We start from the raw sequence: 23,773 nt of genomic DNA, 5'->3' as shown, positions 1-23,773 counted from the left end.
AAAATTAATTTCACTGACAGGTTTGTATTCAATTTTTCGTACTGTTGGAACTTTTCACTTGGCTCGTACATCAGTTGAAGAAGTGCTTGCTTTCATTGTGTTTATGCTTAGCTCCTACATGGCTACAAACTTCACTTAAACCAGCCATACAGGTGCAATGAGCACTATTGACACTTCCATCTTGTTGACAAATAATCCAAACCTTCAGGGGATGTTCATTCATTCTTTGATAATGTTTGACCTAAATAAAAAATAAAAAATATAGATTGTGTTCAGAGAACTGACTGAAAAGTAAAATACCTTTCCTATCAACAAAATATAGTCACTAATTTTATGAGCTCCACAGTTGCTTACAAAGCCAGCATCAAAGTATTTGAATGCATTCAAACTTTTAAATGCTTTCATTTGCTGTCAGTATAGTAGCTAGTAGAAAGAACTAAGTAGCTAACTATATCCATGTTACTTACAGGAGGAAAATCTGCAGCCGATATGCTAAACTGGTCATCTTTAAGTTCAAAGGGGTCAACACCCATAACTTCTATATCTCTACAATGAAACTAATGGTAGGATGTCCTGTGCTTGCCCTTCCAAAAATATATGACGTAAAACAGCCGATTTGCTGGACTTGCCGAAACCAGTACGTTCTTGTTGTGGTGGATTGGTTCACTAAATTTGTACTTGTGCACCCTATGGCGAAAGCGACTTCTAAGGCCATAGTTAAGTTCATTGAAAATCAAGTTTTCCTTTTGTTTGGGGTTTGCCAAATTTTCTCTTGTTACAATGGTAGTCAGTTTACTAGCAAAGATCTCATGACTAAATATCATGCACAAGTAAACCACACTGAAAGAGTCAACCAAGTGATAATCACTGCAATAAGATCCTACGTTCATGAAAATCACAGGGGTTGTGATAAATCTATTTTCCAATTTGCCTAGGCTATTAGACTGGCTAAATATGAAATTACTGGTTTCTCTCCTGCATTTTTAAACTTTGCCAGAAATATACCTGTTGAGGGTTCATTTTATGGTTTAATCAGTGATAATGCTGACAATAAGGTGGAAATTTCTGATAAAGTGCATAACCCCAATACAGTTCAGGAATTACCTAGCATCTATGAGGAAGTTCGGAAACGACTTCATAAATCTTACATTCAAAGTAAACAACGTTATGATTTTCGAAAGAGAGATGTTAAGTATCATGTTGGAGATCAGGTCTGGAAGAAAAATTATGTTTTATCTAAAGCAGTAGACGGTTTTCCTGCCAAGTTGGCACCTAGGTACATTCCTTGTACTATTGTCACGAATGGAAAATCCATTAATTCAAAAGATGGACTTATTGACTTAAAAACATAAGAATATTCGAGGATTGCGAAATATTAAGCGCACGAGGCAAGGTCGCACCATGATGCACTGAGTGCATCGTATCGGTGCTGAGTCACCACCACCTGCGTTGCAGGAATATGAAAAACAGACGACGAACAATAACAAACTACGTCAGCCGATCAATCGGGTATAAAACACGCCGATTGCAGCAGTATAGGGGGAGTGTGAACCAATCGACGGTAGTGCGACCAGCTGAACCAAGAGTGTCAAGATGTCGACTCTCCTCGTCGAAAAAAGATCAAGTTAAGTAGTCCAAAGTTGTTCCAACACGAAAGTGACCAAGCCAGCCGCCAGAAAATGCTAAGTCCTTAGCTTATGAATCTATGTAAGTACAATTGTTAAATTGTCAACTTTTAGTGTGTTTATGACCGTATTGTGCAGACCCATTTATGTATACTACATTTAATAGATTTAAGTGTTTAATAGAAAACTCAGTGTTTGATTCCATCACGGCACGACGTTTAACGTCGTGAGTCAGTTTAATTGATGAACCCAGAAGGGCTCATAAATTAAACGCGACACTATTTCTAAAGTCCTCTCTAATTTGGTATACCGTTTGGTTGACAGGGATGGAAATAATTTGGGAGATTGGCATGTATCTGACATTAAACCGGGTGTGACTTTAAGTGGCGAGTCTGAGCATTCTGATGCTCATTCGTTTGACTCCTGATTATTGAGATTTAGTTTTTGTTAGGATTGACTCTAACTTTGTATGCAATTCCGTTCGTTTAATAGGTGTACACGATTTGAGTCGGTCGTATGTTTTTCTAATTGATTGAATTCATAATGAACAAGTTTGTGTTTTCTTGATTTGGTGATAATGACATTTGTTCAATAAGTGAAACACCTTTTTCAATAAGTGTCATTATTAAGGGACAGTGGCGGGTACTTATATACTCAAATGTTTAGTTGAAAGATTCTGTGGATACCGTATTACCGAATAACACATTTTAACATCGTGTACCATTTTTAATTTAATTTAATTTGACTTGTTTATTATTGGTTTTAATTTTTCTCGATTGTGACTTTAATTAATTGATTTTCCCGCTTTGGATACTCCCCTTTATTTGTTTGTTCTGGAATGAGTGTTACCGTGTAGTCAGAGATCCTGGAACGATTTGGGAGTGTCAGGGAGTACATTTTTCCTCGATTGTGTCTTTATTAATTTTTTCCCGTTTTGGATACTCCTCTTAGTTTTTTTTGTTCAGAAACGAGTGTTACCGTGTGGGTTCTTGGGACGATTTAGGAGTGTCAGGGAGTCAATTTTCCTTTTGCTCGATTGTGTCAATTGTTTTTCCCCGCAACTTGTCCCTGTAAGTACCTTAATGGCCCTGGAGTACGGGGACTTTCTACTGTGTTCGACCTCAGCCCCAATACCTTGGTTACGTGAGATTTGGCGTCAGTGGTTTTGTTCGGAACACCCCAGTAGATTTAATTTTTGTGTGGTTACTGATACACTAATCGTTCGGTGTATTTTTCGGGTTTTCTAGAGAGGGTTCCTATCAAAAACCTTTTCTTTTGTTGGTGGACAATTGTCTTCTCTTTCCTGTTAGTTTTCTTTATTTCATTTCCACCTGCCAGGTGATTTGTTTTGGTTTCTCTTTCTGTGGTTTTCCTGAGCGTTGAGTCCTGTCTCTGTTTATCTCTACTGAGACTAATGAATGAGGTTTCCTCTCACATAACGAGGTTTACGCAACGTTGGTTTCATGTTCAACCCCGTTTTAATTTTCTGGACATAAACCGGTTAGAGATTTGTAGGGTCATGACGACTTCTCCTGGGAATATTGTGCGGGTGGGAGACTGGAGCAAGTCAACTGGTATCTTGTTTTTTTTTTTCTCTCTTCAGAGCTACTTCATAGCTGTGATGAGCTTCATTTTTGCTTGAAAGGTTGTATGCCTCCTTCAAATGGTATGCTGGCGCCCATCGCATTTGTTTTCTTGATTTTGGTGGTTTACCGTCTTTTGGTTTACTTTTCTTCAGGTCAGTATCGAGGTGCTTTTTCACTTAAAAAAAAAATAAACAAATTTAATTTTTTTTGGTTACTTAGGGGTGTGTGTTAGGTACGAAATAGAGTTTTCGTCCGTAACTCGTTTGGTTTGTGTTTTTAATGTCCGTGGGCCTAGTTACACTAGTAGACCTATTCCGATCGCTTAATAGCTCCATTTGCACTTTGTGCACATTTTGTGGTTAATGTGGGTGCGTGACCTGATGAGTTATCAGGTGCCGTAGTCACGTGATTAGTTTCGATTTTTGTCGGGGAAGCGTCGGTTTGTGGTCGTGTTTCTTTGTGTCAGGTGCCATGTGGCCTATTCAATCACCCCACTTTGTGATATCGGTCCCTTTACCACTACAGCACCCAAACTGCCGACATCTGACCTAGGTTCTGAGCGTTGTGGCACGTGTGTGACTTGAATTATTTTTTTTTAATCCTTGATCATCTGGCCGAATCACAGTATTGTGTTCGGTCCGACCAGAGATCTAAGGGCTTTCCGACCAGAGATCTAAGGGTTTTTCCGACCAAAGATCTAAACTTTCCAATCGGGGATTGAAGAAACCTAACCGGGATTGCTCCGTCCAGAGTTTTCCGGGCCAACCCACGTGTTGGAAAAACCGACCAGCAGCCACAGAGTTTTAAAAGGTCAGAGCCTCAGTCAGAGTTGAGCAACCAGGTCAATTCCTTACTTGATTTTGTTTTATTTAATTTTTTTTAGTTTATATTAGTTTGCTTTAAACAACTTCAACACTTGTCATTACCTCTGGTCACCTTTTTGGTTGCCGGAACAAGTGTTGAAGCTGTTTGTTCGTTTTCCCTGGTGTTCTGCTGTTTTATGCCTTAGGTACCTGTCACCAGTCTCTGGACCCCATTTCCTACCTGGAAATCAGCGGTGGCCACTACTGACTACTGGGGAGAGGATACTGGAGGTTCCAGGACCCAAACATCGTCCTTAAAAGCTGGTAAGGGCAGTTAGGTTTGGCACTGGGACAACTTTTTCTGTTTTTTTTTTGCTTTAATTCATTTTCGATCCTGTTTAAATTTCATTTCATTTCATTTCATTCAGAACATTAGTCTTGCAACCTTGTAATTTTTGTAAAATTTGTAAATTGTAAATTTTGTGGTTGTTTTTTTTTTTGTTTGTAATATACACATGTACATACAGTGCGTTTTTTTTAACGCGCAACATAGGATTTTACGTGTTAAATTTTTAAGCCCATGTTAGACCATTTTATTTTGGAACTGCAAGTCTATAACTTGACGAGTGTGTCTTTAGTACCCTGAAGTTTAAGTAAGTGTACCAATTTGGTCTAAAAAGTGATTAAAAACTGGAAAAAAATCATTTTTTTTCGAAAAGATTTTATCGTCCCATACTCCCTGTATGCATTGTTGTTTCTTGTTGTTTTTATACTGGCAGGGCAGGTAGCAGGTAAAGTGACATATTTCGACTGCATCACGACCCGACATCTTTTGAACGTTTTATGATCATTTTATGATTGTTTGGAATACTGTTTGGCTTCAAATGGAGATCACTTTGAACAATTCACTTATAAAAATACTTCTTTTGAACTTTCTTGATATAAAGTTAATGATCACCCTGATTTACTTTCTACGCCAAATTTTACCTGCTACCTGCCGTGTCAGTATCAAAAACAACAAAGAACAACAATGCATACAGGGAGTATGAAACGATAAAACCTTTTCCAAAAAAGATGATTTTTTGCAAGCTTTTTAACACTTTTTAGGCCGAATTGGTAAACTTACTTAAGCTTCAGAGTACGAAACAGCCACCCGTCAAGTTTTATACTTGTAGTTCCAAAATAACATGGTCTAACATGGGCTTAAAAATTTAACACATAAAATCCTATGTTGCGCGTTAAAAAAAACGCACTGTATACAACTAACGGTTCGTTTGATTTCCTACGGTAAATCCAGGAGTGTTCATTTATTAAGAGCTAGTAATTATCTCATGCAATTAATCCACGACCTTGAGCTAACACAATTAAAAATGTTGAAATCTCATTAACGTGAGGTTTCATCATAACAAATTGGCGACCAACGTGAAGGGTATTTTTGATTTTTAGTGGATTGAACACGCTTGGATTGTGGGTTATCAGACTGCCTTGTTTGTGCATGTGTGTTTTTGCATGACTACAATATTTACTTAATTTTTTTTTTCACGGTGCCAGACGTATATATAGTTTAAATATTTATTCTTGAATTAAAGAGTGTCAAGTTTGGAATTGCTGGTTTATCGTACTATCGTTGAATTTTTACCTTTTGCTTCTCTGTTTTAGATTATTGATGGCCGTGTTCTTGGTATCTTGCCAAGAAGAAAGCCGGTTAGAGCAATCCTAGTGAGTTTCCCGATTACAGCATAAAAGACGGCCGTCTGTTCCAACATTTCTGGTATGTATCACCGCCGAACCGAACGATCCTTGGAAACTTTGCATCCCAAAAACTGCCCGAGACACCGTTCTACGGCAGAACCATAATGAACCGACCGCCGGACATTTGGGAATAACAAAAACTACCGTCCGTATTACCCAACGTTATTACTGGCCGGGAATGATGCGTGATATCGCTAAATATGTCCGTAATTGTTCCTCCTGTCAGAGATATAAGCTTTCACAGCAGGCACCTCCAGGCCAGATGCAACCGTCTCGTAAAAAAAGTCCCTAGGAAACCGTCAGTACCGATTTAGTTGGCCCTTTACCTCGTTCGGCCAAAGGAAACAACTCCCTAGTAGTTTTCCAAGACCGTTTCACTAAATGGGTACACTGCCGAGCAATAAGAAAGGCAACAGCTCGTGCCGTAAGCCAGGCTTTCTACGAGGAAATTGTAACTCGTTTTGGTTGTCCAAAGACCGTGCTGTCCGACAATGGCACCCAATTTACTGGCCAACGGTTTAAACAGTTGCTTGAGGAATTAGGAATAGCTCACCGTTTCACTCCGCCGTATACGCCACAAGCTAATCTTCCAGTGAGTACCAGGTTAATACTGTCACGTGGTCAATTAAATTAAGTGCTGCAACTCCCTATTAAGTTTGACCGCAAGACATTCTCGCTTTCCGTGTCGTCCGGTGTGGATGATTCAATAAACGAAGAAGCAGATAATGTATGTATTGCAGGTAAAACAGAAAACTGATGTAATTGACTGAGCAAATATTATTTACCAAACTGTCCAGAAGTTGCTAAGGATACACAAAAACCTACTGTGAACGATGTTTATACTTACAATTAAGGCTTAAATATACAATTGTTGAATAAACTTAACTACAACTCAGCTGATCCGCTCTGTCATTGGTCCATAACAGGTTGGTAAGTGTAACTTACATACAGTTGACGTACAAACCTTACACCACCAACCACAATCAACTTATTGAACAGCCTAGTATGGTCAGCAGTATCAGGGCGATTACATCTGTACAAAAACAGCTAAGGAATGGACTTACATTTAAAAATAACACTGAAAACGAGAAAAAGGATACGAAACATGTGCCTGTCCCATTTAGCCACCATAAACAGCTCGGTCACCAAAAGGTACCTCATGTACCAGAGGCAAGTTTCTTGCACTATTTAACATTTTTGGTTTTGGTTGTGTTGGAATATCTTGAAAATAGTTTTATTAATTAAGGTTATGTGCAAATCCTAAATAGGCGCGGATTTCTTTGTACACCCTTACTGATCCGTTGCCGGTATTCTAGTAACTACTTGCCCTATGCCGATTGGTTAAAATTACAATGACAGTTAACAAAGTGTTGTTTTCTCTGTTGTGTACACCGTATATGACAAAGACAGCACTAGACATAAAGTAGTTGCCGAGGCGAGGCATTTCGAATTGTATAGCGCGAATCAAACTAGTGTCGGATGACGTAACAATATTACCACCACCAAACAAATCGTGGACGTCTGACAGTCAATGTCAGTGAGTACCTTCTTTAGGATCAAAATTCCACTCATCTAATGTTAGCGCAAGTGAGAAAATCGAAAATGTACCGGAAATTCCGCAAAAAAAAAAAGTCAAGTCGGAAGTACCGGCCGGAGTGAATTCGGAAAAAGTGAAAATTGAACGAAGCAAAACGCCTTTGAGGTACTCGAGACGGTTGAAGCATCTGCCCCCCGACTACATGGAGTACTACGACGCCATCAGGGACACCTTAAAGCAGGGCAAACAAGTCATTTCGCAAGAGTCGTGAGTGTTGGTGTCGTACGTACTAACAAGACGCTCAAGACCTGTGCGAGGTTTTGCCTCGAAACTTGCGCACCAATACTCAGGGCCGTATACCGTTGTTAAAGTTGTTTCTCCCGTGGTCTATGATTATAAAGATTGTACCGGCAAAACTTTTCAACATATCCATATAAAGGACCTTAAGTCGGCTTATGTCTATGCTAGTGCGGAGGTCGATCGTAGGACAGGTCAATCATAACCGCCAGAAGTTTTTTTTTCCTCCCTGAACGTTGTTGGTGAACGATAAGGAAACTGAACGATTGGGAAAAGTGGCCGACGAAATCGTGGCTACGCCGAATCCACTAGAATGGTCCGCCGCATTGGTGGCACAACTACAAAAGTTGTGCCCACCAAACTACCCCCGAAACCTCCGGTTCCGAAGGCACTTGAAGACCAGCGATGGCCGGCGTATCCACGTAAACGTGCCTTAAATCGGACCTCTATTTTTTATTCTTTCTGTGCATAGGCATTTCCAATTTTGTTTGTTGACTGTGAAATAACTCGCGGGTAGCTTGTTGTGTTCATTTTTTTTTCGTTTCCCTGCCTCTGGGACGTCAGTTAATAGCGGAAATTTTTGTTTTTTTAAGATGTCTGACTCACCTGTGTTGGAGTTGACTTCCGAAGACCTGTGCTTGGACATTCTGTTTGCTGTGACCGATAACGAGGAAACACCGACCGTGGAAACTTGCCCGCGGCAGATGCCGGAGACAAGTGCTCAGCAATCACCGGCCTTACGGTCTCAACCGCCACAGCTAATGGGCTTGGCCGCCGATGCACCTAATAGAAGGTTGACGCTGGCAGATGTTGCAAGCGACACCGAGACCGCGCCGATGTCGGTCCCATTTAGAACGCCAGAAAATCCTTCGGAATTACCGTTATTTTTGCCAGTCAAGAGGAGACTGTGCTGGAGATGCGGCCACGAAGGGCCCCATCGGCCGATCTGCTCCCGGCTTCCCATCCGATTTTGCTCAAGATGTGGGTACCGGATTCGTATGTCTAGCAGTTGCCCGTGCAGGCCCTAGTTTGCAGAGGAGGAAAAGACCGTCCTCCCGCCTCCCAAAATTTCCCCAACGGCACGTCGCTTTGTGTCCCGGGGGATTCGCCTGGACCGCGAAAGGTCAACACGTCGGTGTGACCGGTGTGCCGGAGGGGTCGGGATGAGTTTGCGCCGCGCGTGTGACCAGTGAGCGGGTAAAATTTAAAGTTGTCGTTTTTTAATTATTTGGGGTTTACGCTTAAGCTCAGAAGGCCGTTGTAGGTCATTGTTTTGTTTAGGGACCGAAATTTTCATTATGTTTATTAAAAAACAAGTAAACTGGGTTTCTTTTTTTTTCCCGAAGAGAGAGCGGTGTGTAACGAAGTTACGAATAATTTTAGTTTTATTTTTTATGTCGTCTGTTAGTGCCGTTTGTGTTGCAGCATATCGCGGATAAATGTACTATTAATAGAAGCCGTTTAGTAAAGTAACCAGTGCTAGTACTTTGCCAAAAATACGATAAGCTGTATTTTTAAGTTATTACATTTTCTCAAGGTTGGTCAGTCGGATTTTTACAGTTCTTGTTGGAAACAATTGGTAAAATTACAGGGTTTACAACAACGCTGCAGTATGATAGCGCGTAATAGGAAATTAATGGTTTACGGCTTTCCTTGTAATTAAAATTCACGAGTTGACGTAGCCGGTCAGGTTGGCCGAAGCGTACCGGTCTCCTGCAGTACTACGGTTCTGTACGCGTCACTCGAGTAGGGCTGGGTTTCCCACTACCCGAAAGTGGGGGACCTGACTGTCTATTAACTGGCGTGCGCCGCCAGTTCGGGGCTGTTGAGATCGCCAGCTTTCCAGAGCAACATTTCAACCTCCCAGCAGCACCGCCGCACCATAGAAAGTATACCTGTTTGGTGGCTAGCCCTCCTAGTGCACTGTGTACCTGTTATTTGAACACCGAGGCTCGAGAGACCGGGTGTTCCCCTTGTTACCTAGACTACTTGTTAGTACCGAACCGCCCCCTGCACCCCGTACTGCTGTTTTCTGCAGGTTTCACACAAACGCTACATGGTTCGATAGAGCGGGCGTTTGTGGCGTTTCCCCAGTCCGGCCATTTTAGGGCCCTATTAATTTCGTAGCGTCGATGTTTGACAGACCGCGCGCTACACGTTAGATCCGCATTCAACACAATCACTACATGGTTCGATAGACCGGGCGTTTGTGCCATTTTCCCAGTCCGGCCATTTTACGGCCCCATTAGTTTCGTAGCGTCGAGGCTCGACAGACCGGGCGCTACACGTTAGTTCCGCATTCAACACAAACGCTAAATGGTTCGATAGACCGGGCGCTTGTGTCATTTTCCCAGTACGGCCATTTTACGGCCCTATTAGTTTCGTAGCGTCGAGTCTCGACAGACCGGGCGCTACACGTTAGTTCCGCATTCAACACAAGCGCTACATGGTTCGATAGACCGGGCGTTTGTGTCATTTCCCCAGTCTGGCCATTCACCGGCCCTCTTAGTTTCGTAGCATCGAAGCTCGACAGGCCGGTCACATGGTTTGATAGACCGGGCGTTTGTGACAGTTAACAGTCCGGCCACACGTCCTGTCCCTGTTTTTTTTGTTGGCTACGCTACAAGGTTCGCTAGACCGGGCAAAAGTGACAAAGTCCATTAGCTTGACAACTGGACCACTACAAGGCTCGTATAGGGTTTCAATATTTCAATAGTACCTCCTGCCGACTCTTTTACCGACCCGTGACACCGTAACTTTGTTTGCACTAGGACGGTTAAGTAGCATCGCATCCGACCCGTACCGTAACCAAGTTGCACACTCTCATTCTCGATTAGATTAAATTAAAAGGGGATTTAAAAAATGCTTATTTGAGCAGTTAATTGGTACTGTTATGCTTGCTGAAATTATAGAGTAACGAAAGAAGAATAAAAGTTAGTTGTTTGATACTTGGCTTTGGCTTTTATTAGCTCCTTTGTCTCCAGCTGTTTAAAAGCTACCTAGCGTACGAATTGTGTTTCCTGATTCACATTTCGAAAACTCTAAATACTTTATTGAAACCAGGTGGCGCCAGAGGCAATTCTCAATAACTTTAGTTCTAAAACACACTTTAATTAGAACTCCCGAATAAATAGCGTCACACTACCAAAAAACTTTTTAATGAAGTCAATGCCAACTTAGATACAAACTACTTTTTATCTTTTTTAACATGTTATATCATCCTATTTTTAAAGCAAAAAAAACAGATAAAAACAAAATAGAGTTCATGGAAAAAAAAGTTGAAGATAGTATCTTGAAACCGAAACGTGGGAATTGAAAACCAAATACACAGGAAAATAGTAATTTAAAAATTGCTCTAACAATGTTCAGAAAAATTTTCAAATTAGAGATAATACAGCACTTTTTGAAAATGCTCGTTTTTGGTTTTTCGGAAATAACTCAAGAATGAAACACTTCGCTACACAAAACGTAGCATGCACATACAGTGGTTAGTCTGTTATTTAGAACGTGCCCTGGAATATACGTTTCCAGTTCTTCAGCAAACCCGTTATTGAAACATTACTGCACACAAAATATTTAAAAAAAAATAAAAATTTTTGGTTTGTAAATTTCCTTTTTGTTTGCACAAATTGTCAACGTATACAAGATGTCCCATGACTAAAGACATCGATTGATATAAGAAAGACGATAAATAGATGAGTTTTGAAAACTTGGCAACATAGTAAAGCCACCATGTACAATTCTATTAAAATATTTTCATTGTTACAGCACTTCCTGTTGTGCCGGAAGTAAGTACTTATTTTAAATCAAACATTCTGTTTTTTGCTACACTTTTAAATATTCCTGACGATTCCAAGTATGTTTCATGTATCATATCCTATATCTATATTCAATTATTTTCGATATATTGACGCTTAAAAAATAAAATTTGCCATGGGTCTTAAAGAGGTTGTGAGATAGAGGAAAATAGTTTGCAATCTTCAACCTAATAGAAATGAGACGTTTTGGTGACATTGCGATCTTACTAAATTCCGCTCGAACTTTTAAATTAACCAGTTAATTTTCCTTAGCATCTTTTCCTTACAAATTTTCCTCGTCGTCGTGAAATTATGGAAAACATACGAACACAAAAATTATCTGTAACTTTACATCGTCATCGAATCATAATAATACCACGATACAATTCTCTTATTATATGTATGTGTTTATCAAAACATACTTCAACTTTATAAAATTCATAAACCTTATTTTATTTTGACTGTATAAAGCCTCCAGAAACTTCATATTTTATTTTATTTTATATAGGGTGGCCAAATTGATTGTCGGATAATTCAAGGTTAGAAAGTGCAAAAAAATAGACTCCAAAATATCATAAAAACTGTAGTCGAAAAGTGTCTCTGCGGAGTGCTCCTCCTAATGCCACAAACCACATTCGCCATTTTAAAGTGATCATATGAGAGTTTGTCAACTCTTGAAAATAATCTGGACAGACACGGTGGTCGATCAAAAATTTGACCGCTTCAAATTTATTTAAGCTGTAATTTTAAGTCATTCTGATGTGGCACATCTGATATTTCATACTTTCTCCTTGAAGATGCTTATCTGAATATTTCTTTTAATTTTGCATAGTTTTTCAGATACTGTCATTTTGATACTCTAACACATGATGAAAAAAAATCGTACCAGTCCAGATTATTATTTAAAAATTTAAAGAATTTATAAATAATCATTTTAAAATAGTAGCACTTTAAAATACAGGGTGTCCCATAAGTGACACGTCACAGTGACACCGCAGGTAGGCAGTGGCGGCTCCTCAATAAGTGCACATGTGCACGTGCACTCCCAAATTTTGAGTCCAAAAATGCATGTTTTCATTATAAATCTTATAATGATTGAAATAATTTTCTATTAATACCAAGTATTAATCTTGGAAATAAATAAGCTTTTATTAAACGAAACCTGCACGAATTACGGATCACCGCCGCCACCGTGCACCGTGTGCCGTGGTAAAATCAAGTGCACAGCTCATGGGTATAGTAAATCTGATTGGTCGAACTTCCGCCGTCCGCCCCCTCTGTACCCCGCGACTGTCTAGAGTCAGTCGATGTTTTAAGCTGGCCCGTGTGAACAATTAGATCGTGCACTCGGGGTTTTTCTTGTCAGTCACGTGTTATTTTTCTTCGCGATTTTTTAAATTGCCTCCAGTATTTCCTAACGTTAGTGTGCAATATTTGAAAACAATTACATATTTTAAAATTGTAGGAATTTTGGGCGTGGTCTCAAAAAATTTTTTACGAGCCGCCACTGCAGGTAGGTCAGCCAAAGAGACACCGAACCAGCCTAACATGACCCTAGTAAAAGTTGCATGGTTGCAAAACACGAAGTTTTTAATGAAATCAGCTACCGAAGCTTGAACTCCAAAAGGATGGCACACGACACTTAACTCCGTTTCAGTTGCACAAAAAAACATGCAGGTGTTACCTTGGACTCCAGAATGCAGGAAGGCTTGTATTTTTTCCTTAGCACTGTTCCTTTCTGTATGAAAATACCTGGCTATTATGCTTTTAAACTTGATTTCCTTTGCTTCAGTGTTTCAAAGCCTTGTCTCGCTATAGACTTTGTTATAATTATAAGCAATAATGACGTCCAGAACTTAATGGTGCAGTTCCAAAGATTTCCTTTTAGATGTGTATATATACGTCGAACTTGCCGGTGACTGCTGATTTAAAACTTGATTAAATCAGGCTCGAATGACCAAATATGTTCGGGCTTTACTGGCCCTAATGTTAATTGAGTGGACTGTATTAATCAAAACGGATTGTTACTGATAAATGAAAATGCCCAGCTCCACCTTGAACGGTATATTAATGAAATAAACGTATTAATAAAGATGGGGGGCTGGGGTGTCTACGAAAAAATACCAATGAACCGTGGCAAACGATACCAACGACTTGGGGCTGAATAGACAACTACTGCGGCGGTGCGGCGGACCGCCGTAACAGGTGATGGCGCTGGCGCATCGGGCGTTGGCTGCTAGTTGCCAACGTGTGGTCAGAAAACACGGCGCTGTTGCCACTAATAAAAATTCAGCTAGGCGATTCTAAACGTAAGCAAATTGTTAGCTTAAAAAAATGAAATACAGTGCATATAGACTGTTCACAATCTTTCTGGATATCTATCCTATACATGGAATTTTCCCTGTATAACGAAACGACAACAATTTCTAAACGCCGAGAAAGACATTTTTTGGTTTATTATTCAAAGGGTCATTGAACGTTGTCACATTTAAGTAAACAATTACCATTATTTGGCTGATGTACAAAACTAACAGTTTTAAGAACAATTGTAGTACGGATTAATTAATTAATAAGTAATAGATGTCTATCATTAAAACACCAATGCTTACTTTCCTCGAACTAACCAATTTAACAAAATAAAACAAGTTATTTAATATATATTAATTTATGAATCTTGTTTAACTCTAAGAAGAAGACACTTGCATTATCGAACATCTCATTATTAGTTGGCAACGCGGCAATGAAATTGAAAGAAATATTTTCCTATAAGCTTAAATAAAAATCATTGGAAAAAATATACAGAGGGCAAAATTCCATGCATAGAGTAGATCCAAGGTCGTGAACAGACTATAAGTAGTAAACTAAAGGCTATTTAGTTAAAAATAGCAAAAAAAAAAATTTTAAGCATTGAATTTCTTTGACAAATTTTATGTAATACTACATTATGATTTCTTGGTTTTTGGTCAACTTTTCAGGCCAATTCTTTAATGTGAACGTTTCAGACTTTATTTAAATCCTTCTTCAACACAAGATTACGGGTGAACAATTGATAGAAGGTTCTACATTTCAATAAAAAAACAATAAAACATTTTTATAAATAGACTTACCTATCGATAAAAAGCAGCACACAGAAACACACAAAAGTGACAACAAAATTTCGACTATGTAGGCAGCTAAGCAGAATCAACCTGTTAAAGAAAATAGCACAAGCGAGCAGCATTAGTTGCCGTACCGGCTTACCTCCCTTTAGCAGTACTATAGCGTCTTAATCGGCGTGGTGAATGCCCTGGGACACTAGTCTAGGGTTCTATTCACCCCCGGTAAGCGTGTGCCCTCCGCGAACCTCAGTAACCACTCCCGATACACCGTACATCATAATCCTCGCCATCTTGGCGATCTGGGGGTAAGACTATTGTAACTATTATCTTGAATAAAAGTGGATTACCTGTACACCTGTGGATTCCTTCTTCTGAGCTACCCCTTAACGTGACAATATTAATTTTTATTATTTTAAATAATTTATTTTGAGGGGTTACATTTTAAACATTTTGGCCATATTGTCAGTAGCCTTGAAAATAAGCAGGCCCAAACTGAACGGTCTATTTGTTGGAACAAAAATTTGTTTATATTAACAACGTTCCTGAGATAAAACCTGAAACCCTCTGTCTACCCTTTCACATTGGCATCAATTAATTATACCAGAACAAATTTTACATCCAGAGTGGCGCAGTAGTTTGGTGGCGCAAAAGTCCCATATTGTTGTTATTTCAGGTTTTTCTAAAAAAATCTTAATATTAAAGTTAATCAGGATCATTTGGCCTACATCATAAAAATATTTTCGAATATACAGGGCATGGCGTAAGTGCGGGGCAAACATATTTTTTGTTTTTTAAATGAAACACCCTGTATATTTTGGCATATTGGTATTTCCACCAGGTAGAAAGTCTGTTCTGTATAAATTAGTCAGATTTACAATTTTTTTATAATTCTCATGGTCGCTGGTTGCAAAATCACTTGGATCTTTGTAAAACAACAAATTGTAAAGCCCCCTAGTTCCTTTAAATCGTGTACCGTTTATTATTATATCACCATTATCTTTAAAACTGAGATCTGACTTTCCTAAAGTCCATTTATCGGCAGCTTTATTAAATGCAGGTCCAAATGTTATATCTATTTTTGGCGATGCCTTGAGGTATTCTGTGATGTATGTTTGTGCAATCTTAGAGTAGTCAGAATCAGAAGATTCATAATAGTCATCACTTGTGTCATCACTATTCTGCTCTATTTTGGTTTCATTATTTATATCCTCATCGTCCCCCTCAGCCTCCTCCTCCTCCTCCGCCTCAAACAATTTCTTAGGTTTTAGTTCTTGATGAGGTTGAACTAGTTGTTGTTGTTGTTGTTGTTGTTGTTGTTGTTGCGTTAGAATTAAAGCAAGTGGTTTTGTAACTGGTTTGAACAATTCGTTCAACGTTTTGTCCTCTTCAGATCGGCCTAGCTTAAGAGATTGATATTTTTTTCGAACATTTTGGCTCAATTCGGCAATTCTTCTTATACGCTCTGCATCTGCTTTACTAAGGAGTTTCATAACGGAAATAAAGTATACAAACAGTTACAACACTTTTATATACTTGTCAAAACCCTTACGGTACCGCCCACTATCTAAATCAAAATCTTTAGCAATAATTAAAACTCCAAACTTATCATTATAGCATTCAGAACACAATTTTTTAAAAACATCATAAGTCATGTCTAGTGACACGTGTTCATCAAAAGCATGTCTCAAATTCACATCATCTTGTTTAAACAAAACTATTATATTGCAATTATCTCTGATTAATTGTTTAGGTATTTTCGAATACGTTTGACAAATGTAAACAACATCAATGTCATTATGTCGACCCATTGAAAAATATGAACGTATTTTATCCTGTTTTTCACATGCAATATCATCAAATATAAATATGGAATTCTTTTTAGCATTTTGATAGTCAATTAGCTCATCATTATCTGTAAAGGGAAAATACCCCACACCTTTAACATTTTTTAACACTTAGCGCATATTTAGGTTGAAAAAGAGATTTTGAAAACACATACACATTTTCAAATCGTAATCCATTCACATTAAACAATAACGATAAAAACAGGTTTGTCTTTCCACAACCACTTCGCCCACAAATTATGGCGCGAAAACAGTTCGGCAATAATTTGCTATGTTTTACATCTTCAGTTGTTTTAAAGTCTAAATTCTCTATTGGAAGATCTATGTCTTGCAGCACTACCTCCATTTTCATAGAGAAAAATGGTTCTTGTTTTAGGTGAACAACCTATTTATATAGCTGTTTTACAGATGGTAACTTCAGTAGTATGTTAATAATCCAAGAGCACACAGGTGCTGGTATTGTCAACTCCCTAATTAACAAATTACCCTTTGAACTACATCTAGTGGTGTGGACCCGGAACTCATGTGAAAGAACGGTTAGCTAGAGGAGACACTGGAATTAATCCTTTAGATAGTGCCTGCAAAGAGCACGATCTTGCATACAGCAAAAATAAATCGTTACAAGACCGACATAAAGCTGATGCAATATTAGAAAATCAAGCTTGGGACCGTGTTAAGGCAAAAAATTCAAGTTTTGGTGAAAAAAGTGCTGCGTAAAGTAAAAGAGGTAAAAGAAAAATTCGAATTCCCCGAAGCATCCCTTTTGATGATAAAAAATTGGGGGGAATATTACCACTTTTACCAATTCTCTCGGCGTTAGGAGCGCTTGGAGCACTGGCTGGGGGTGCATCAACTGTCGCCAAGAATGTCATAGATATTACAAATGCAAAAAATAAACTAACAGGAGATAAAAAGAAAACTGAGGAAATTGGAGTGAAAGGCTCGGGACTTTATCTGAAAAAAACGCAACGGGGATTTGGGTTATATTTAAAAAAAAACTTCCAATAGCCCTTCCCAAACATGCCTTGAGCAATTATGAAATTTTAAATTATATAAAACAATTGCAAATACCTCATTTTAGAGGGGTCTTTATGCGAGATACGCTTCCCAAAACTATTAAATACAGGGAATGTGGTATAGTCAACTTGGACTCTTCAGTCATAAAGGTACTCACTGGGTGGCATACAAAAAACATGGCAACACTGTAAATTATTTTGATAGTTTCGGCCAATTAAAACCACCACAAGAACTAGTTCGTTACTTTGGTTCTAATGTTAAAATATTATACAATAAGGATCGTTATCAGAAATTCAACACATATAATTGCGGCCATCTTTGTATTGAATTTTTATATAATGTAATTGAATAATGTAATTGAATAAAATTTTATGTTTTTTAGTAACATTTGTCTATAAAATACCCCACAACCCCACTACTGCCAGTCAGTATGTCCTTAATCTTCACTTTAAAAGGACGTCAATCAACTTTATCTATAGACCTCCCCATACCCATCAATTTGAACCCAAGTTTCCAATATAGTCTTGCTTTAATTGGATTTCATTCGTATAATACAATACCCAACATCGAAACAAGCAACAGTATATTTCATTATATAGATAACACCGAATCCGCAAAATCTATCAACATTCCTCCCGGAGCTTATGAAATAACCGATATATACAATTATTTAAAAAGCTTCTTTCAACAAGGGTCAAACAATATAGTTAAAGAAGGAGAGCCAACGTTTTTCTTGCGACCAAATAATAATACCTTAAAGTGTGAAATATTTCACCCCACTTTCGACATAGACTTTAGGCCTGAGAATTCATTAGCCGGACTTTTGGGTTTTTCACATCGGCTGTTAAAAGCTGGTGAAGTACATAAATCCGATCTACCTGTAAACATTGTAAAAGTACGAACCATTCATATTGATAGTAACATAACACAAGGAGCTTACTACAACGATCGACCTTCACACACCATCTACGAATTTCCGATAAACAGCGACCCCGGATTTCCAATTGACGAAGTGCCGCGAAATTTAATATATTTACCGATCGATCGTACTGATATCAGTAACATTACTCTACAAGTTCTTGATCAGAATTCTAATTTAGTAAATTTTCGTGGCGAAGAAATTATTATTCGATTGGAATTAAAAAAATGGTCTTAGTGATCACACCCTATAAAAATCAAGTGCATGGTACACCGTCAGCAGTTCCCTTGCGGCACAGCAGGAGTAAAAACCTAAGCGGAACGTTATCTACCGTCAACAGTTTATTCTTATCTTCAATCGGCTATGTTGTCAAGCCAAATTTTAGACCTCTACCAACTGCCTACAAGCGACAATTCCATTAATCACATCGAATTTCGAACGTATTTACCATACATAAAATCCTTTCAAAACAATGATATTATTGAGATAACTGTAAACCGCAATGATGCCTGGGTTCTATTATGCGATGCAGCTTTGTCTATTAAAGGAAAACTATCAAAAATAGCGGGAACGGGTGATGTGAAATTAGTGAATAATGCAGCAGGATTTTTCTTTGATTCCATGACCTATGAACTAAACGGTGTTGAAGTTGAACATGTTAAAAATCCCGGAATTGTCAGCCTAATTCGTGGCTATCTGTGTTACAATACAAGTGATAAAAATCATTTAAAAACAGCCAGCTGGAGTTACCCAGAGAATGTGTCAGTAAATACGGATGGTACTTTTTACATGAGGATACCCTTAAAACACTTTTTTGGCATTTTCCAAGATTATCAAGTAATTATGAGTGGAAGACACACTTTTAGATTCGTTCGTTCACGAACTGACACTAATTGTGTTCTCGTATCCAAGGATGATACAACATTCACCTTAACTATTGATAATATTGAATTAAAAGTCAAACATGTGGCACCCAATGATCAAACTAAACTTGAGCTGCTAAAATCATTACGTAACGATAAACCCATTCTAATTCCATTCCGAAAATGGGAACTACATGAATTACCTAGCCTTAATGGAGGTTCTACAAAAGAGATTTGGAGTGTGAAACCAACTACAGATGTAGAATGCCCTCTTTACATCATCGTTGGATTTCAAACAAACAGAATTAATCAAGCTATGAAGGACATAACTCAGTTTGATAATTTGAATATATCTGATATCAGACTATTTCTCAACGGTGAATATTATCCTTATGAGCGATTGAATTTAAATTTTACCAATAATGATTATGCTGACGCCCACTACAACTATGTACAATTTGCATCGAGTTTCTTTAATTCAGCGGAAAGGAGGGAAACACTTTTGGATTATGATGCTTTTAAAACCCACAGTATTTTTGTTATTGACTGTTCTCGGCGTGATGATAGCCTAAAATCATCTGCTATTGATGTTAAAATAGAAATTGAAACAAGAGTGGGTATACCCGCAGCTACTAAAGCTTATTGTGTAATAATTCAGGATTGTATTATGGAGCAATTACCACTTAGTGAAATTGTTAGCAAAGTAAATTAAATAAACAAGTTTTTTTTTGTTTTTTCAAGTGGGGGTACTAATAAAAAACAATGTTGCTGCTGCTGCTGTAAGAGAGTTTTTGTGTGGAAAAATAAAGAACCAAAAAGTATAAAAAAACACATTTATTCTTCTTCTTCTCGTGCTCCCCATAATTTTATCATTTCTAAACGTGTATGTATATTGTTGCCCCAAACACATGAAAAATTTAAATTATAGGCGTTTGTAGCTTTACAACACACATCGCAATTCATATGAAAATAGTTATGCTCATGCACTAGCAAAAAAGACACACCCTTGTAGTGATAAGCCACTTTTTTGTAAAACTCATCGCCAAAATCTTCATGACATTCGAGGCAAATATTCATAATTAAATTTATAGATCTTATCTCGAGAACATAATGGAAATTACAAAAAACTATTGATTCATGGTGTTGTACAGCACGATTCCATTACCACCAATCCTTATCGCGTTGATTAACATCTCCAGTAATGTTTTGGATGCGCTTGTCAACTGGAGCTTCATAGAAATCATTCACTTCCCTTATTCTTAATGTCACGTCAATATTTGGATTATACGTGCAACAGCTATAGGTCTCACTTACGACATCTTCGCCATCATTATTTTGGTTTTCTTCTTCTTCTTCAATCACTTCGTCTGGCCGGATTTCTGGTGGTGTAACAATGTTGCACAACTCGTTGAGGGTTTCAGCACAATCACTAATGGCAGGTGACTTAGACATTGTTCTTTGTTGTATCTTAGCTGCTGCAAACTGACTTGGAAGAAAAGCTCTGTTTATTTTTACTACCGCGTTCGCTTATGCTTTTATATGCAGTTGTGACCAAAGGAAGGGGAGATAGGACATTACCAAAAACATATTTTTGTCACTTTTGAATATATTTTTGTGGTCAGATTTATGAAAAATAAGCGAAAAACAACAATTGTGTATTGATAGTAGGGCTGATAGGACATTAACAAACCCCATATTTGTTGTTTTTAAATATATTTTGTGGGTAGATACATGAAAAATAAGCGTACATCAACAACAATTATGTGTCGATAGTGGGAAAAGTGCCAAATATGGACTGATAGGGCATTTACAAAAAGCATAATTTGTTGTTTTTGAATATATTTGCAGCCAAATACCTAATTACATGAAAAATAAGCGTAAAAATTACTACGTAGTGACCCTGGTCAGACCATGTATGAAATTGGAAAATCACTTTTTGATCATTTTTCAGTAGGTGTCCGATGACCTTCACCATTTGAGCCTGTTTTGACAAGTGACAGGTGGGCCCCACGGGGCTCGAGGCCCCCGGCGGGGCTCCACGCTACGAACGCCTTCACCCATAAAAATGAACCGCCCCGCCACAAGTGACAAGTGACATGTGGGGTGGCCCCACGTGACGTCACCAACACGGCGGGGCCACGGTGGTCACCACCACGGCGGGGCTCGGGGCTCGGGGCTACGGGCCCCACGCTACGAGAACCTCGCGCCTTCACCATTTCATCAAAATGAGGCAGAACCGGCATTGCTGTACTACTGTCGCACCATTCTCCATCAGAAAGCGAAGGTACTCTTTCAGAACCCATGGAACTTAGAGCGCTGTCACTAGATGTATCCAAGCGTTCCATGTCATGGCGGGAAATGCTGGTAGTGGTACCTACTGGTGTTGCGTTCATACTCAAGTTGCTCACAGTGTTGTTGCTTTCCAACATGCGCATTGTGTACATCCCTGAAATACATAATTCAAAACAAAAATAAATTACTGATAAGTAAAACGCACAACAATTCTTAACATAATGATAGTAATTAATAATACCCAATAAGCCTAAACAAACATTAGCAAATGCGCTTACCTGAAAAACGTGTCTGTAGAGCTGCTGGTACTTGTCTTTCATGCGTTTCAGTTCTACCATAGAGTATTTGTGTTCGTTCATGACCGACATTTTCCTGTCCCTCATTTCTTTCACTTCGTCGGCCAAACTCAAAATCTGATCAAGTTTTCGCTTTCGGCAGTTCTGTGCCGCGACCTTGTTCTTGCCCCTTCTTCTAATGTCTCTAATCAAACTGAGCTGAGCCTCGCTAAGGTCGTACTTAGACAAACGTTCATTGAACTCGTCCATGGGTAAATTAATAATGTCGTCTACGGAAATGGGAATGTTTAAGGCCCTGGCCCTCTTTTCATCTCTAGTCAAATGTTCTTCTTCGGACTTTCGCAATTTTCCCTTATCTCTAGACACCGGTCGTTGCATGGCACCCGAATTTTCAGCGGGCAAATGGTACGTGTGATTGTGTTGAATATGGTCCACTCTAGGAACATGTCCAAACTCAGAAGAACAGGAATATTTTACCTCGGGTACTTTAGCTCTCGATGTAATATTTTCCTGATGAAAATTGCTAACGGGGTCTCTGTACTCTGTAAAACCCGAAGCGTGAAATCTTTTTCCATACATCAAGTGTTTTTTCTGGGCAACAGGAGGCATACGGGATGTTTCAGATAAGTTTGAGTAACTATAATCAAACGGGCGGTATTTGTTTTGATAATCTTGGGGGTAGTGCTCCCCAGTAGTGGTGTGACCAGAATCTGAACCGGCGTCGCACCATTCTCCATCAGAAAGCGAAGGTACTCTTTCAGAACCCATGGAACTTACAGCGCTGTCACTAGATGTATCCAAGCGTTCCATGTCATGGCGGGAAATGCTGGTAGTGGTACCTACTGGTGTTGCGTTCATACTCAAGTTGCTCACAGTGTTGTTGCTTTCCAACATGCGCATTGTGTACATCCCTGAAATACATAATTCAAAACAAAAATAAATTACTAATAAGTAAAACGCACAACAATTCTTAACATAATGATAGTAATTAATAATACCCAATAAGCCTAAACAAACATTAGCAAATGCGCTTACCTGAAAAACGTGTCTGTAGAGCTGCTGGTACTTGTCTTTCATGCGTTTCAGTTCTACCATAGAGTATTTGTGTTCGTTCATGACCGACATTTTCCTGTCCCTCATTTCTTTCACTTCGTCGGCCAAACTCAAAATCTGATCAAGTTTTCGCTTTCGGCAGTTCTGTGCCGCGACCTTGTTCTTGCCCCTTCTTCTAATGTCTCTAATCAAACTGAGCTGAGCCTCGCTAAGGTCGTACTTAGACAAACGTTCATTGAACTCGTCCATGGGTAAATTAATAATGTCGTCTACGGAAATGGGAATGTTTAAGGCCCTGGCCCTCTTTTCATCTCTAGTCAAATGTTCTTCTTCGGACTTTCGCAATTTTCCCTTATCTCTAGACACCGGTCGTTGCATGGCACCCGAATTTTCAGCGGGCAAATGGTACGTGTGATTGTGTTGAATATGGTCCACTCTAGGAACATGTCCAAACTCAGAAGAACAGGAATATTTTACCTCGGGTACTTTAGCTCTCGATGTAATATTTTCCTGATGAAAATTGCTAACGGGGTCTCTGTGCTCTGTAAAACCCGAAGCGTGAAATCTTTTTCCATACATCAAGTGTTTTTTCTGGGCAACAGGAGGCATACGGGATGTTTCAGATAAGTTTGAGTAACTATAATCAAACGGGCGGTATTTGTTTTGATAATCTTGGGGGTAGTGCTCCCCAGTAGTGGTGTGACCAGAATCTGAACCGGCGTCGCACCATTCTCCATCAGAAAGCGAAGGTACTCTTTCAGAACCCATGGAACTTACAGCGCTGTCACTAGATGTATCCAAGCGTTCCATGTCATGGCGGGAAATGCTGGTAGTGGTACCTACTGGTGTTGCGTTCATACTCAAGTTGCTCACAGTGTTGTTGCTTTCCAACATGCGCATTGTGTACATCCCTGAAATACATAATTCAAAACAAAAATAAATTACTAATAAGTAAAACGCACAACAATTCTTAACATAATGATAGTAATTAATA

The 23,773-nt window shown here is 38.9% G+C and overlaps 3 protein-coding genes and 2 long non-coding RNA genes across 5 annotated transcripts in view; 1 reads left to right on the top strand and 4 right to left on the bottom strand.

The window, feature by feature from the left end:
- Positions 1-1,550: 1,550 nt before the first annotated feature.
- LOC145736459 (uncharacterized) lies at positions 1,551-8,926 on the top strand. The gene is made up of 3 exons (XR_014179948.1): positions 1,551-4,338; positions 5,674-5,785; positions 8,194-8,926. It is a non-coding gene; the product is annotated as an uncharacterized LOC145736459 (long non-coding RNA).
- On the bottom strand, positions 6,483-8,194 carry LOC145736460 (uncharacterized). The gene is made up of 2 exons (XR_014179949.1): positions 6,867-8,194; positions 6,483-6,799 (listed from the first exon to the last, which is right to left on the bottom strand). It is a non-coding gene; the product is annotated as an uncharacterized LOC145736460 (long non-coding RNA).
- A 4,388-nt stretch (positions 8,927-13,314) lies between the features above and the next one.
- LOC145736498 (uncharacterized) lies at positions 13,315-20,812 on the bottom strand. The gene is made up of 2 exons (XM_081990944.1): positions 14,505-20,812; positions 13,315-13,700 (listed from the first exon to the last, which is right to left on the bottom strand). Exon 1 carries the CDS (start codon positions 15,983-15,985, stop codon positions 15,287-15,289), a length of 699 nt encoding a protein of 232 aa, XP_081847070.1. The 5' UTR covers positions 15,986-20,812; the 3' UTR covers positions 13,315-13,700; positions 14,505-15,286.
- A 266-nt stretch (positions 20,813-21,078) lies between these two features.
- LOC145736691 (segmentation protein cap'n'collar-like) lies at positions 21,079-22,640 on the bottom strand. The gene is made up of 3 exons (XM_081991111.1): positions 21,709-22,640; positions 21,636-21,642; positions 21,079-21,584 (listed from the first exon to the last, which is right to left on the bottom strand). The coding sequence occupies exons 1-3, from the start codon at positions 22,633-22,635 to the stop codon at positions 21,079-21,081; spliced, it is 1,440 nt and encodes a 479-aa protein (XP_081847237.1). The 5' UTR covers positions 22,636-22,640.
- The window catches only part of LOC145736688 (uncharacterized), a 41,372-nt gene continuing 38,677 nt past the window's right edge, over positions 21,079-23,773 (bottom strand). Inside the window, exons 10-14 of the mRNA XM_081991109.1 lie at positions 22,762-23,748; positions 22,689-22,695; positions 21,709-22,637; positions 21,636-21,642; positions 21,079-21,584 (exon numbers count right to left, since the gene is read on the bottom strand). Coding sequence (XP_081847235.1) covers positions 21,079-21,584; positions 21,636-21,642; positions 21,709-22,637; positions 22,689-22,695; positions 22,762-23,748 — 2,436 coding nt within the window. The remainder of the gene's footprint in view (positions 21,585-21,635; positions 21,643-21,708; positions 22,638-22,688; positions 22,696-22,761; positions 23,749-23,773) is intronic.

The sequence above is a fragment of the Ips typographus genome, linkage group LG12, assembly GCF_016097725.1.
Source record: "Ips typographus isolate SLU linkage group LG12, UJ_Ityp_2.0, whole genome shotgun sequence".
Taxonomy (NCBI): Eukaryota; Metazoa; Arthropoda; class Insecta; order Coleoptera; family Curculionidae; genus Ips; species Ips typographus.
Note: the sequence above shows the minus strand (reverse complement) of the source record. Positions and strands in the feature narration are given on the sequence as shown.